This window comes from Papilio xuthus, unplaced genomic scaffold, assembly GCF_000836235.2.
Source record: "Papilio xuthus unplaced genomic scaffold, Pxut_1.1 DF827870.1, whole genome shotgun sequence".
NCBI classification, from domain to species: Eukaryota; Metazoa; Arthropoda; class Insecta; order Lepidoptera; family Papilionidae; genus Papilio; species Papilio xuthus.
In genome coordinates, this window is record NW_013530779.1 from 1,581,354 (window position 1) to 1,597,572 (window position 16,219).

General features: G+C 33.1%; 3 protein-coding genes across 8 annotated transcripts in view; 1 reads left to right on the forward strand and 2 right to left on the reverse strand.

The window, feature by feature from the left end:
• Nucleotides 1-3,049, reverse strand: part of LOC106115277 (ELKS/RAB6-interacting/CAST family member bruchpilot) — a 44,518-nt gene extending 41,469 nt beyond the window's left edge. For 2 of the 3 annotated variants that reach the window (XM_013308618.1, XM_013308619.1), the window contains exon 1: nucleotides 2,471-3,049. In XM_013308618.1, the coding sequence (XP_013164072.1) occupies nucleotides 2,471-2,593 (123 nt within the window). In that variant the 5' untranslated portion in view covers nucleotides 2,594-3,049. The remainder of the gene's footprint in view (nucleotides 1-2,470) is intronic. The other variant, XM_013308617.1, reaches the window with a different exon arrangement.
• A 2,089-nt stretch (nucleotides 3,050-5,138) lies between these two features.
• Nucleotides 5,139-6,690, forward strand: mRpS16 (mitochondrial ribosomal protein S16). The gene is made up of 3 exons (XM_013308572.1): nucleotides 5,139-5,341; nucleotides 5,730-5,889; nucleotides 6,512-6,690. Exons 1-3 carry the CDS (start codon nucleotides 5,225-5,227, stop codon nucleotides 6,631-6,633), a joined length of 399 nt encoding a protein of 132 aa, XP_013164026.1. The 5' UTR covers nucleotides 5,139-5,224; the 3' UTR covers nucleotides 6,634-6,690.
• Nucleotides 6,691-7,121: 431 nt separating this feature from the next.
• ReepB (Receptor expression enhancing protein B) lies at nucleotides 7,122-16,089 on the reverse strand. 4 transcript variants are annotated; one of them, XM_013308638.1, is made up of 5 exons: nucleotides 15,816-16,089; nucleotides 15,510-15,742; nucleotides 13,083-13,206; nucleotides 11,709-11,840; nucleotides 7,122-8,048 (listed from the first exon to the last, which is right to left on the reverse strand). In XM_013308638.1, exons 1-4 carry the CDS (start codon nucleotides 15,943-15,945, stop codon nucleotides 11,746-11,748), a joined length of 582 nt encoding a protein of 193 aa, XP_013164092.1. In that variant the 5' UTR covers nucleotides 15,946-16,089; the 3' UTR covers nucleotides 7,122-8,048; nucleotides 11,709-11,745.
• Nucleotides 16,090-16,219: the final 130 nt, after the last annotated feature.

Sequence of the window (16,219 nt, forward strand, 5' to 3'; positions counted from 1 at the left end):
AAATCAAAATTTAAATTTCAATAGCCCCTATGTAAACTATCATATGTTTGAAACGCAAATTTTAATTAACAACATTGAATATGAACATTCTTCTTTCTCATGTTACTTACAAAATACAGAGATGTGCATGAAGTAATTGTTTTTAAAAGCGCAAAATGAAGTCTTATGATAGTCTACATGAGCCATGGATTTCTTGTTTAAATCTTGACGTTTTAAAGACTAAATTAATTAAATTAAATTGCATTTTCTAACTAACTTTATGAATCGTGTTAGTATTTATGTTAATTTTAAAGCTTTTACATTACTAAAGAAATTGTTTTTGAGTAGAAATGATTGACGTCAGAAAAAAATCTAATGTAACAATCAATTTCCTATTCAATTTCCTGAAGAAATCCGATAATTTTTATATCAATTGGATTATAGGACGGTGTCTCAATTCAAGGATATTATATTAATAGTAAGGGAAAGAATCACAATTCCTTATCGAAAATATGTGATCGAAATATATCGGAAATTTTGATTATAATATATCCGGAACACTATTATTAAGTATAGCAGTTGTCCGCGACTTCGTCCGTACGGAAATAAAATAAGAATAAATAAGTAGCCTATGTGTTCTTCCACACTACGATCTATATTTATGCAAAATTTTGTCGAAATCCGTTGAGCTGTTCTAGAGATACCTTCAAAAAAACATCCATCAAAACGTTCATATTAATAATATTAGTAAGGGTAAGAAGTAAGATTAGAACTAATTATATAGATTTTAAAGTTATTGTTAAGGTTCCGCACCTCGAAAGGAAAAAAGGTACCCTTATAGGATCACTTTGTTGTCTGTCTGTCTGTCAAGATCATTTTTTACTATTCATATTCTTTACTTTCCCATTATCGTAGTTAAAATATAATATTAGTTTTCTTCTTAATAGTATTCGGTTACAAATCGATTTTATCGAGCGTATAAAATGTCTTACTCAACAAATAATTCGTCCCCATTTCCTTTTGTTCTCATTTGACGGTTACGTAAGTTTGTATTGTGAATAAAAATCGGGTTTGGACAATTATTAGTAAATTATTTAGATATTTAAAGGCTATTCCTTTAGAATATTGCGGGGGTTACAAAGTGCATTCGTTCCGAAGCGCTTCCACAACGAATTTCAAAAATATATGGAACTGACACGCGACAATCTCGTGACTTATCGAAAGTTGTCAGTCCTATACATTTTTGAAGTTTGAAGGAATCGCTTCGGCGCAAATGCATTTTGTCTAACCCCCTGTTTGTTCATCTAATGCCTCTCCTTTAATTACTGGAGGTCGGCCGTCATCTCAGAGAACCCATCCGTGTCATGTGCCAACAACGTGTAAAATAAATTCCAGTTTGATACCTTCACGCGATCCTCAGAGAAATATGGTCCTGTCGGACAGAATACAAAGTTCCTATAAGGGTTTTTTTCCTTTGACAGTTTTGGTTAGAATTATCTGCCGCACCTATACTTCTATGGTTATATAAGGCAATAGATTTCTGGTACTAAAGCTTCACAAATGATTCTTGGTTAAGATTAAGTACAAGATATTCTTGATATAGACTTCATTTTTTTTATCGTTTGTCGTCGTTGCTAAGGGCTAACTTGAGTTTGAATATGTATAGTTTTGGTCGGAGAGCTAGTTGGCTGATGTTCCAATTTATAAAACGTTCATATAGGTTAAGGATAACAGGATAATTTTCATCTTGTAAGTTGCTTACGTAATTGTAATGTCTTAACGTGGGTTTCTGAGACCAATATTCCTGTTTTGTCATCTCTGTTTTGTCAAAGATAATGACAGGGATGACGATATTTTTTATATAAAGATTTTGGTGTCAGAAACGCACGGTTATTTGATAAGGATTGAACCCAATGAGGTCATTTTACTCGTTGAAGTGAAGCATCCAATTTGAAACATCAAAAACCTTTGTCATAAACTTTATGACCAATTTATAACGTCGGGAACAATTGAAATTCAATATCCACTTGGAAAGCGTTAACATTGAAGAAAATTTTATGTAGTCGATATTAAAAGTTGTTCGTTAAAAGGTGAAGAGAAAGAGATAGACGTTCATGAATGTAGCTCCATTGATCTATGAGAAGTTTGAATAGATTTCAAGCATGCGTAGGACGACTAGTAACTGCAAATGTACGGACAATTGTTGAATAAGGTTACGTGTGGTGAAAAGTAGCTTGCTCCCGTAGTTGTAGATATTAAAATCATTCTAATTGTTCATCAAAACGCCTTTTTCTGAAAAAAGAAAGTACATCGGATGGTCTTAATAATTTTCATAAACCAAAATAAATTACAACCGACTAAAGACTAGGAAATGGAATAGAGACGCTACTCTTATAACTAGAAGACTGGAAGGGAAATTAGTAGATGAAGAGAAGAAGGATGAAACGAATGTGGTAGTAGGAAGAAGTATAGTTTTAATAAAATAACGTACTTGATTTTCTTGGTTGAGCAGCTTGAGTTGGTCATTGATGAGGCTGTACTTAGCGCTCTCCTCCTTGCGCAGCGCCCGCTCCTTCTTCAGCTCGGGGCTCCAGAAGGTCTTTATGCTGTGCATGCTGGAGCCGAGCTTCTGGTTAGTCAGTTCCAGTTCCTTCTTGAGGTTCCCGAGTTCCCGCTGCAGGTCCGAATTCTGTGATTGGAGCTCGCCGAGGAAAAGCGGCGGCGGTTCGCGGCGGTAGTAGTCGTCCTCGGGCGGGGGCGGGGGCGCGTAGGATCGGTCATAGTCCCGCTCGAGGGACTGGTACCGGAGCGGGCGCGGGCGGGCGCGGTGGTGCGCTCCCGCGGACGCCGAGCGGCCGCGCTCGTCGGGTGCCGGCGAGGGCTCGTCATCGCGCGCGAGGTACGGGCTCCGGCGGGAGGGGCTGCGGTCCACCTGCGGCAGGCGGCTCCGCGTGCCGGACCACTCCTGCCGGCGCCAGTCCTCCCGGCACGGCGGCCGCTCGTCCTCCCCGGCGTACTCGCGGAGATACAGCTTGACGTGTTGCCCCCGCGTCAGTGGGAGCGCATTGTGCACTGCGTGACGGCCGCGCGGACACTGGCGGGCGGCGGCGGGAGGCGCGCGGATCGATCGCTGCCGCTCGCGCATGCGCCAGGAGCACTTCCAGCCGCTGAAGCGACCGCGCGGATACGGTTGCGGTTAATTGAATAAATCCGAAATAGGGTGTAGGGCACTGACATTTTTTTACTGCTCTCGTAATCATTGTAACGGAGTAGCAAGTCTGACGCACCTTATCTAATGTTTCTCACTCAAATCTAAGGAACGTTAAAGGACCTAGATTTTATCATCATAGGCACCTACTTTTTCTTAGCTGGTATTTAATTAAATTTTATAATAAAAGTTATTTTTAATAAAACTGCAATATTAAGTTATGTCACTTTACTTTGAAGACTATCTTGATGATATTTCTAATAATGTGATCTCCGGACCTGACGTGATCTCATGTTTTACGTATGAACATTTGTCCCTTGCATACATTGTTGTTATGGAATTTGAAGAACAGAAACCTAAAAGAGTATCTGTTAAACGAATTGTGCTAAGATGGGAAAAAATGAGATAAAACAATGTTAGTCATTGTTTTATCTCATTTTTCACTCTTCAAAAGAAATAATATTACAATGTTCTTAAAGCCGATTATCATTCTCTCTTTGTAGACAAAAATTAGTAAATCTCTGCGTGAATTTTCTTATTAATTAAACCTTGAGTATCGACACAGCTTCCTATTTCTCCCGAAATTCAGCGATGTAGCGCTTTAAATCTAAGAATGTCACTTCAAGATGCTTTTTATCCCGTGACCTACTTACATCGTGTGTACTCTTCGCTCGTATGTGATTCATATATTTGCATCTCTGTCTATAGTGAGGTCGAAGTTATGTCGGTCATAGCGGGTTGCAATCGGGAAGAGGCTAGGGATGTGTTATACGTTGTTATCGATATGCATGTTGAACAAGGATGTAGAAGAAACGCGAGAGATGTGTCTAGTTTCTGGCAAATAAAAATCTGTGATCTGTGCCTATTTCTCTTAAATACAGACGTAAGTACATATTTTAATTATAATATAAAAAAAACGTTAGAGAGATTTATTATGAACTTGTAACTTTTTTTCAAAAGAGCCATTTACAGATTTATAATACATAGGAAATAAAGTGATTTGCTTGTTCTAACTTTATTAATTAAAATATGAAGCTAAAATTATGGCCATCTTATTTCTAATACCATTTTTCACTTCACTATTGCAATGTTATTTTATGTTCGTTTATACTAAAGGGAACTAATTTTCTTCAAATCTTTTCCGACTGTATAACCGTGAGACGGTCAGTTCGTTCTGAGATGATTTTGAAAATTTATATTTGTTACTTGTTGAATCAAGTAACCTATCCTATGCTAGGAACCCATTTTTTTAAAGGGGAATGCTTTATGCATACGCCGTGCTCCGGGGAGGGACAAGAGTTAACAGAACAGAACCCTGAAGAGAACTCTGAGGGAAGAAAAGGGAAGCGATGGGAAGGATAGGGTTGTTTAACATACATATATTTAAAATAATAAAAAAAATCTATAAAATCTATGGTTTTTGGAATGTTGTATTTATACAACAGTGGAAATGTAAGGGTTTACTGCGTAAAAATAAGATTCAAGCTTCTAACTGAAGAATGACGCTAGTTAGATACAAATTTTCATCCCCACTTTCAACCCCTTAAAACCCTTTTTTCGCGTTAAAAAGTAAAAGTAGATCTTTCTGAGGATCTAGGTTATCTGTTTACCAAATTTAATTTAAATCGGTTCATTACTTTTTGCGTGAAAGAAGGAAAGGCAGACAGACAGACGGAGTTACTTTGGCATTTATTAAGTTGTAAATTCGGAGGTATCTACGGCACGGCAAGGTCCATACCTTAATATTTTCCTGTGAAAGTATCATTTTGTGCAGTTTTTTCAAACGTAAATGTTAATCAGTCTTTGATTTCCAGACAATACAAATAATACATGCATTAAATAATTTTGTAGTTGTTGTGAAACAAAAAAAACAAATCATAGATGAAATTGAAACAAATTTTAGTTTGATAATCCATGTTTCCGAACGTTCGAACTTTTAGGTTAGTTGTCAAATAGTTATCGGTACCTGTCAAATATATGAACGCATATGATTAAAAATATTATTTAATATTTTGTTTCACTTTATTAAAACTAAAAATGCCTCTTCCGCCTGCGAGTGGAACCGGTAAATATTTTGCAAGAGCTGCAAAATCTATTCGATTAATACGTCAAGGATGTACTAATAGACCATTTTTTCATATATCTGTGACCCACGTAAGTTTAAGTAGTTTTATGTTTCCCTCTCTATTACATCTTTAAAACTATCAATGAAAGCATATTAAATATAGTAAGGGTAGTTCCCGTAATATATAGATATAGGCTATTGATTTCAAAATTTGCATATTTTTATGGAATTATTTCTAAAGATAGTTTTGATAACTACTCTTATTACTCTACTTGTAGGCATATATATGATAATTAAATAGTTATAAAGATATGTAACATTACTTACATTTGATCCTTGTTAGTTTAAAAAGTAAAAAAGAATTTAATTTCTAACATCCATTTTATATTTCTTCTGCAAGTGGAGAAATAATGATAAGTCTGTCCTATTACAAACTTATCTTTTTGGTTGCTTTTTTAATCATTGTATTTGTTTCAGCGTAGAAGGCTTAACAGCCAACCAGTGATAGAACAACTTGGTTCATATGATCCAATGCCTAATTTCAACAATGAGAAGTTGGTTGCCCTTAACTTAGAGAGAATGAAGTTCTGGCTCGGTCAGGGAGCTCATGTTACAACACCTGTAGCTGAATTACTTGGTAAGATTCTATGTTTATGTAGATAAGTATTTTTTTTATATTTGTAACTAGCTATGCCCGTAACTTTGTCAGTGTGAAATACTGTCTTTAAGCTCCGCGCGATATTGGACAGTACTCACAAAATTGGTTTTTTTTAATAAAAAATAAGAGATTTTTTTTAAATAACCATAGCCTAAATTACTCCTTACTACATCAGCTACCTGCCAAAAAAGGTCCAATCAAAATTGATCCAGCCATTTTAGAGGTTAGCCACTGTTGTGGCTATGACAGAAAAAAAAACTGTTTAAAAATGTAGTTTTGTATATATACAAATTTTGGGACACATTGTATTAATGGTGTGTAGCCAGATCGAAAAACTACATGGGGAAAAGTACAAAAAAAATCCAACTGTTTTTGTTTTAAGTAATATTAACTTTTGTAACTTCTTATAATTTGATACCCTCCACCATATGATTACAACTAATATGCTCTGCATGACATTAATTTTAGTTTTGTCACCTAAGAATTGCAGGACATGTGCATCTGTGAACAGCACTGTCTATTGACCAGGATTAAGTCACATTTGCTCTGCCACAAAATAAAATCTCATAAACCATTGTACAAAATTTCTTAATTTTATTAGGTCTTTCTGGTTTCTTCCCAATCCATCCCCGCTCTTACATGACCGCATGGCGAAATAGAAGAACAGAGAGAGAGAATTTAGAGAAACAGAAAGAAGCAGAAGCTGCATCTAAAGCTGAATAATTTTATTTATAAGTTATTAAATATTTGTATAATAAAAGTTTAGTTTTAGTACCATTATACGAAGTTTTATTATTATTTCAAATACAATATTCTGCAGATGTAAGATATATTTTTTCAATAAACATATGTTTAGCTCACTACACATCACCGAGGAGCTCTGAACCTACCCTAATTTAGGGGTGACTAAGCCATAGTCAACCATGCTGGCCCAGTGCCGGTTGGTTGACTTCACATCTTTGAAGTTCATTCTCAGATATGTACAGGTTGCATCACGATGTTTTCTTTCACCGTCAGAAAGTTGGATAAATATACATATGTAAATTGAAAAACACATTGGTACAAGGCAGGATTCGAACCCAGGACCTGTTTATAAGTCAAATGCTTAACCCATGAGCCACAGATTCCCCAAAAGAACATGCGAGTGATAAAAATAGGATTTATATCTATGTGGGAATGATTTTGGGCTTCTTTTAAATAAAATAATTAAGTACACAATGAATTGCTCTTTATTCTGTGAAAAAGAAAATGACAAATACAATTCTTTGAGTGAATACAAAACGCTGGCAGCTAATATTGCCAAAGGCACACTAAAGTTTACATTAAAGCATAGACAATACGTCACATGATTTTCGTCACACAAAACGTCCCGATTTCATAATCTATGAACTTCAACATTTGACAGATGTCAATGTCTATTTCCAAATTAAATGCATTACTTAAATTTCTAGGTGTAGCAACACTCAAAGCTCAATTTTGGCGGGAAACAAATCTGCCTTCAAATGTAATAAAGATACACAACAATGTCTTTTCAATGTAACAAAAAAATCAAAACCAACAGAGAAATATAAACATCCCTTGAGCAAAACTATTTGAGAAAAGAAAAACAGTGCAAAGAAATTGTACTAAAACAAAATAAAATTATAATGTGGAATATAACTTAACCCACGATAGCCACTTAATAAATCTAAACACAATTTTAAGATCTTTAAACATAATAGAAGAAAAATACTAAGAAATTTAAACTACAAAAGTCATAATACATAACCTCCTATAATTTTAAAGTTGCCATGTCAAAATTAATACTACCAGAGGTGTTTACCATTTTAAAGGTTGTCTTTTCATCTTATAAAACTTTGTAAAATACATTAAATTTTAAAAATCAAACTGAAAAGACTCCATTTCATTTAAGCAAGGACTTTTTGCTTGAGTAAATCACTTGAAAAAATTTAAAAAATCTTGGAAAAATCTTAAACATGAAATATCATCAAAGGTTACACATACAAGCAGTCAAATATAGTGACACAAAAGCTCTTACAAAAGGAAAGTGTAAAGAAGATTTGTACTTTTGCTTGCAGATGTTATAAAAAAAAAGTTTTATTTGTTCTTCCCAACGACTTCAGATACAAAGCGATTTGCTGAAAAATAAATATAAAAAAATATTATTTTTTATCAGTAAAATTAGATTTTTTAAACAATAAATTAATGCATTTGCAACAATAAAACACCTTATTCCAAGTCATGCACAATTAAAATTAAGCTGAAGCAAGAAAAAAATCAGAGAATTTTTTTTTTTTAGAACTAAACGAATATACTATATTTTTTAACAGCTAAAGCTTGAGCTAAACAGTGAGCAACATTATAAAAAAAACTGTAGCTGTAGCATCATAGTTTTTTAGTTTAGTTCGTATAAAATTTAGTTATACAGTGAAGCATATAAAGACGAGAAATATTAATTACGAGATATACGAATACTGTATTAAAACTCACAAGGCTTACAAGACGTTGAACTTATATCTGGCAGGAAATAACCTTTCTTTTTAAATTTTAAAGGCAAATCCGCATTACAATGTACTAAAGTTGTTTACTTAAAACTGACCATAATATAGCCTTCGTTCTTAAGTTTAATTTTAAAAGCAATCTCACTAATATTATAAATGCTAACATTTGGATGGATGGATGAATATTTAGAATGTATCTCGAGAATGGATGTATGTATCACGATGTAATTTGACACAGAAGTAGAACATAGTCTGGATGAACACATAGGCTACTAATTTTTTAAATTATGCGCGGATGAAGTGCCGTGCGACAGATTAAGATATAAAATTGTTTCTTAACCCATTAGTGCATAAAGTTTATTAACGCCTTTTTCATTATGATCACTGTAATATATTTTCATTTCGAGTATATTTGACCATTAAATTGTATAAAATATTTAATCAACATGAAAGTTTAGATTTTATAGCCCGTCCGATAAATCGGACGTTATGCTTCCCGGAATGTCATACCAACAGTATTACCACTTCAAATATATATGAAGAAAAAAAATGAAAAAACCTTTATTGTTATACACAAGAAAATCAAATTCAATGTTGCCTTGACTCCTTAACTAGGAAGACCTGTACTTAAGGAGAAAAGGACTTCCCATATATATAAATTAAATAATTGTTTGTGTAGAAAAACAACTAATTTAAGTATCAATAATTATAGTGTGTGTATGTTTGTTTGTGTGTGTGTGTGAGTGTGTAGGTGTATGAGTATGTGTGTATGTGTATTTGTCAATATTACACTACTGTTTAAAAAAATAAACGGTTAGTAAAATATATATAACTCCTAAAATAACAATTTTATTGGCGTTTGATTTATCGAACGTTATGCACTAATGGATTAATACATCCTCAGTTGGTGCAATTTGTTAAACGGATTTTAATGCTCCATACATTGTTGTTATACTACTAATGTAATCGATCTAATGAAATATGATAAAATTATTATGAAAGAGAATCTGTGTTTGTTGTTATCAAACCTCTTAACAGATTCTGATAAATCATTGTATCTTTTGAATATTTTACTTGTATTATACTATTGGAGCCTTTGGTTTTATATCTTGAGTTCGGATTGGATGCATGCCGTGAACTTTTTTTACTAGTACTAGTTTTAAAAAAATCAGAAAAAATGCAAGCATTGTATACTTGTTCTTCAATTTTTTATTTAGGTAAGCAACAACTTCAAGTGAAAGTTAATGTAAATCGTAATTCAGTAAAAAATGTCAGTTTCAAGATCAGTTATACCAAAATAAACGGATATAATCTTTGCCATTGTCCGAGTCAAATGAAATATAAACAAGGTCTTACGAACACAATTGGGGTAGGCAATAATAAAACGTTCGCAAAGTTTACTTTCACCAAGACAGTGTTTTTTTTACATATACCAGTGAAAACCTGCACTTACATTTATAAACGTTGTCTTATTGCGAGATTGAAGAGCAAAGGAATGTTTTTTCACCCCAAAACCCATTACGCTACCTAAAAGTGTGTTCTGCATAGCGAGAAAAATAACGAACCGTAAGTTTAGATGGCGCAAAAAATTTGTTAAATATTAATTATTTTTTAAGATATGAAGGAAACGTGATATCCTGCCAGATGTAAGGTTAACTTTTATCTATGATTAGTTAATTTTACACACTAGATATGATGCAAAGCGTGACAAATGAGTTAAGATAAAAAAGTGAGTCATCGTTACTTGCATGATAATTTCTTTTTGTTATGCAATATTACGATTTATTTAATAAAATGATAGCTGGTAACACGCCAAAATGTATAAAATAAGTTAGATATAAGTAGGCATATCATATTTTTATTGATTAAGCGTAGATTTCCACTGCCAAACAAACTTAAAGATAATAATAGGGATATGTTTTAAACGTGTTGTGGAAGACAACACTTATCGACTTTTCTACTCTTAGTAAATTTAAGTCTTTTTTTTTTAATTTTGGTTAATTCTATAAGGCAAATTAATTCACATAGTTCAAGCCAAAAATATATTAGTAATATAAAATCACTTTTTTATCTTGACAATGAGAAATTAAGTTGACCATCCATTGGTGTTTACTTACATGTCGGTGGATGTGTTTGAAAGTGCTCTAATCTTGTTTACCTAAAAAGGTTATACCCATTGTTAAAATATAGGACGAAAACAAACACAAAACTACATACCCAATACTAACAAATCTAAAAAAAAATATTAAAAAAAAAAACTAAAAAAAAATGTAATACAAAATTTAATTAAGTAATCAGGTTTTTTTCTGTGGTAAATAAAAAATATTATAAAACCACAGGAGCTATCAAAATGTGGTGCAATATTTTTTACATTTGATGATAACAAAAAATATTATATTTACTATAATTTTAATATTATATGGAACAATGGTAAAAAAAATACGTAATTTTTCTCATAAATTACTGATACTATAAAATAAATGAAAGAAAAAAACATACAAGACAAAAATTACGAAGTCAACCTTTTCATGGAAGTGTTCATTTTTTTATTGACATCATGCACCAACTGATGGACATTATCTACCTGAAATTGTGACTTTTCTGTCCATGTGGAAAATAAAATAAAAGAGAATAGTAAAAAAATATCTTTTTTCGAAAAAAAATTAATAATTTTTGTGAAAAATAAAAAAGAATTAAAAAAAAACGAAACATAGGAGGTGCAATACTTTAAAATAAAAATAATTCGTTAAAAACATGTAGATATGACTCAGGTAAAAGGAAAAACACTTTATTAAAAATAGAAGGAAAATACTTTTAAAATATCATAAAAAAAAGTGTTACGTTTTAGCAACAGAGTTAAGAGTAAAACTATGTCCATTACTATTATTGTACGAGAAAAATCTTTATTTAAAAGTGATTTTTTATTCGTATATTTGATCAAATGTCAATTATTACATAACCAATGACAGAAATAAAACAAACATAGAATTATGGAGCAAAGTAAAACTTAATATAATGACAAAATATAAAGAAAGAAGTGACTGTGTCTGTAAAATTGTGACAAGAAATTTTATATCCCAAATATTTAATTGACTATTTACTAAGTCCGGTTATATGTGTAGGTACATGAATTTAGCAAGCCCCTATATACAAGTCAGGCAAGGAAAAAACAAGTATAATGGAAGAAATATTACGTAAAATTACAAATTGAGCACACTCGTGTACCCTTTCCCACCAGTATACTTGTGTACCCTTTCCCATGCAAAGCATAATTCTAACCTATTGTTAAAATCTTACCATACTCTCCCCAACCACAACCTAAGTAGTAAAAAATCTAATCTTTGTGAAACTCCTCAAGTTTTTTGCTGAAAGCTTTTAGAGTTTTATCCATATGTTTGTTGGTGTCCTTTATTATCTTTTTCAAAGTATCTAAAAACGTGAACATCATATCCTCAAGTATAAGATAAGTTAAAAAAAATCATTGTCATATCCACATTTTTCTAACGTTTTTGAATTTTCCTTAACCATATTTTTTATATTCACCATAGTATTACAAAAACCGAACGCTGTTTCTAATTTCTTTATATAAAATCCAACAAACCAAGTCAAAATTTGTACTATTCTAGTCCGAAGATTTTTTTTAATATAATAAATAATTTATTTTATTAAAATTGCATAAATTTCTCAATTTTGCTTACTAAATTCTATGTTACTAGGTCAATGATTTCCTTGACAACATGAATCAGCTATTTTCCTTATACTGCAAATACTTTATGCTATATAAATGCACACATATGCAGTTTGTTGAGTTTTATATAACCAGTGATGATTTAATAGTAATTCCAAATTCCAATACCAATATTAAAAAAGAAATAAAAAAATGCAAGGCAGATATGCAGCCTTTAAATCATGCAAATATAAGATTAAAAAAGTTTGTCAAATGTCAATGACTCCAATGTAAATAATCATATTCACCAATTTTTTATTATATTCAAAGACATAGTTATTTTTAAGTATATAAAGAATGTATGTCAATATGTTATTTTATTGTATTTTGATTTTAAATATGATTTCATCATCAGCTCACTATACAGTTAACAGAGGTAGAGCCCGCTTTAACATCTTCGCACGAATCGGCCCGGCTCGCCCGGTGAAATACCACGACCACACAGAAGGCACGCGTCAAGTGGAAGCAATTCCGCGTTTCGTCTGATGAGTGTGCGTCCCAGAGGCCAAAATTAGTCCTCTTTCCCTTCCCAACCTTTTTTCTTATAAGGTAAGGATGGGAAGTGTAAGTAGACTTTCCAGGTGAGAGGATGCATGGGAAGGGAAAATATTTTCTTTCTGTGCATCCTCTCTTCCGTCGATTAAAGGTAGGCAACGCATATGCAATTGTGTATGTCTATGGGCAACGGTCACTTCCCTATTTCAGTGATTTCAGGTGACCGCTCGCTAGTTTGCCACCTTATGATATAAAAAAATACATCCCTATTGAGAGGCTCAGAACCTATCCTAAGTTAGGGGTGACAAGACCATAATCAACTACGCTGGCCCAGTGTGGGTTGGTATGGTTAACAATATTCAAAGTAAACTGTCAACTGTACCTATTATATTTATATTATACAATTATTTACATAGGAGTCATAAATCAATTATATAAAGTTGACATACCAGAGTTGGCCAGGTCATCAATCTTATTGTGGTGCTTCTGGTAATAAGGGCGGAGGATGCGGTGGTAGATGATCAAGGAGCCGTTGAAGTCAGTGGGCAGGTAGCACCAGATTATGAAGATGCACTAAAACAAAAGTAACACATAATATGGACCCATCTGATAAAATTACAAAGAGACAACTCTTTTTGTTCATACAGCTTAGAAACATAATGTCATCCTGCTCATTTTCTTTGTAAATAGAGAGAAAACAATTAGTTTCAATATATACTACAGCAGTGAAATTAATGCATACAATGTTCATCATCATCAGCTCACTATACTTCCCCACCTAGGAGCTCGGAGCCTACCCTAAGTTAAGAGTGATTAGGCCATAGTCAACCACACTGGCCAAGTGCGGGTTGGTTGACTTCACACATATCTTTGAATTTCTTCTCAGATATGGGGAGCTTGCATCACAATGTTTTCCTTCACCATAAGCAATGTACAAAAGTTTAGATGAATGTTTGAAGATATAGAACATCTCAACAGATTTTGTTGAAATTTGGTACACATGTAGAACATGGAAGAACACATAGGCTACTTATAATAATATGTTTGTTTTTCTGCAACAAAGTCGAGTGACAACTAGTGTATAAAGAAATCGATTTTGTTTCTTCAATAATATTGGTTATAGTCAACTAAAGTCATTAACAAGTTACATATAGATAAAAAACAATGATATAATTAAAATGTAATCAACACTAATGGACATCACCTTGTAACATAAACTGTGTGCATTCATGTGCATTGTATTGAATTAAGAGATCAAGTTATATTGGTTGTATGCTGACTCATAATGTAACAAAGGTTAACACAAAAACGTATTATACAAAGATGTAGAATAACTACAACTAATAATAAATTAAAACTTTCCAGCATTCTAAAATTGTCCGGCTCGCCCACTGAAATACCACGACCACACAGAAGACATGCGTGAAGTGGAAGCAATTCCGCGTTTCGTCTGATGAGTGTGTGTCCCGGAGGCCTAATTTAGTCCTCTTTCCCTTCCCACCCTTTTCCTTAAAAGTAAAGGATGGGAAGTGGAAGTGGACTTTCCAGATGAGAGAATGCACGGGAAGGGAAAATATTTTCTTTCTGTGCATCCTCTCCTCTGTCGATTAAAGGTAGGCAACGCATATGGAATTGCGTATGTCTATGGGTAACGGTCACTTCGCTATTTCAGCGATTTCAAGTGGCCGCTCGCTTACCACCTTATGATATAAAAAAAAATATTGCATACTAGCAGAACGGCTGAGATTTCGATGAAATTTGGCATACACAAAACATAGTCTGGAAGAACACTACTACTTGTTTTTTAATTCTATTCGTACGAAGTCGCGGGCGATCGCTAGTCAAGTATAAAATGCGACTTTAATAACAAAAATCATCAACTGCATAGACAAAGTCAAAGTGATAATGAATGTTTTTCATATCTTTCCTTTAGTTATCTTATGTGTACATTAACTCAATTATTATTTCATCAACCTAACAAAGACAATAATTTTGTCTACACATAGAAGAAACATCTGCATGTTTGTAGAATATATTACAGTTCAAACTAAATTAAAAAAAAAACAACAAAAGAACGTCAGTTTTCATACATGCCAGCCATTATTGTTTGTTTATTAATATTTTGTATTTTTTTTTATAACAGAAGGGGGCAAACGAGCAGCGGGAACACAGAGGTGTTCAATGACACCCATGGACATCAGCAATACCAGAGGAACTGCAGATGCGTTGCCTAAAACCGGCCTTTGAGGTGGTTACAGGCTTGCTTCTTGAAGGACCCTAAGTCGTATTGGTTTGGAAATACCGCCGTCTTCATTTATTTTGAGAAATACTTGCTTTATATTGTAAGAAAATGTAATAATTGTTTTGTTATATTCTTGAAGGATTTTTGCAAAAGCTATGTTCTTTGTCAAAATTTAATTAAATTCATTTAATCCAATATGAGTCATATAATGTATTGCAAAAAAATATCATATCAGAACTTCAGTTAAAATGTTATCCCAGATAGAATATCTAGTGATAACAAATCTAAAAGTAAAAGTGTTGTAATAAAAAATTATCTCACTAAAGATTACTTCCACTGTTCAATAACTTTACAGGTACTATATTGAAGAAAAAAAAGTAAAATTTATGATGTTTACCAGATTAACTTAGAATGTTAATTAGTTACTAACATAACAATAAAGTTGCATTTTGCATAGCCTAATAGATTTAATTACAAAACATATGGAATACAGTTTAAAATAAAGGAACAAAGCACCTTTCCACACAAATATTGATTTTTCCAACACAATAGACCACTCTTTGCACCTACACAAAAAACAAAGGTTTTTTTGTAGTTTCTCAAAATGGCGAACATATGGAATTTTTTTACTAACCTTTATAAGCCAGTAAAGTGGGAACCAGCCCACGATGAAGTCCGAAAAGTATTCGAGAATCGAAAAGCAGGCGTATACCACCCAATATGTCAGCCACTTAGTATCATCGTCCTTTTGAGGCGACTCTAAAGCCCTCATAGACATGTACGCAGGATACACGAAGCCAATCGAATTACATATCAACTCAGCTCCAATCCCAAATACTAAATATAAACCGGTGAACGCGACGATTCCTGCCGACACAAAACAAACGTCAAATCCAGCGCTAAAGATATAAATAAACTCCTTTTTTAAAACCAAACTCACCTACGAATAGATATACCCTGCTCACGCCGGTTTTTGACTCGGCTATGTCGAAGTATTTGGTCCATGGTTTGCTTCTATCCTTGAGGTTTTTCTCAATCGCGTCTTTGTACTCTTGCAGTCTGATACTCATTTTGAAGATTTGGTATTTTAAGATTACGGAATTTTGGTAGATTTAACTATTGCCAACAACTCACGACCGCCTCTCTTCCTTCGATTGATTTGACAAGACAGCAGTAAAACGTAATAAGTGACAGTAAAGGTGACATTACGTTTAAAATGTGACAATGGCTGACGCAGTAAGTTTTTGGAGTTACCAGACGTTAATTTAAATTTCCTACAGTTATTTTAAAACAGGAAAAGGAAATTAAAAGAACCATTGAAAATAAAAAAAAAACATCACGGAA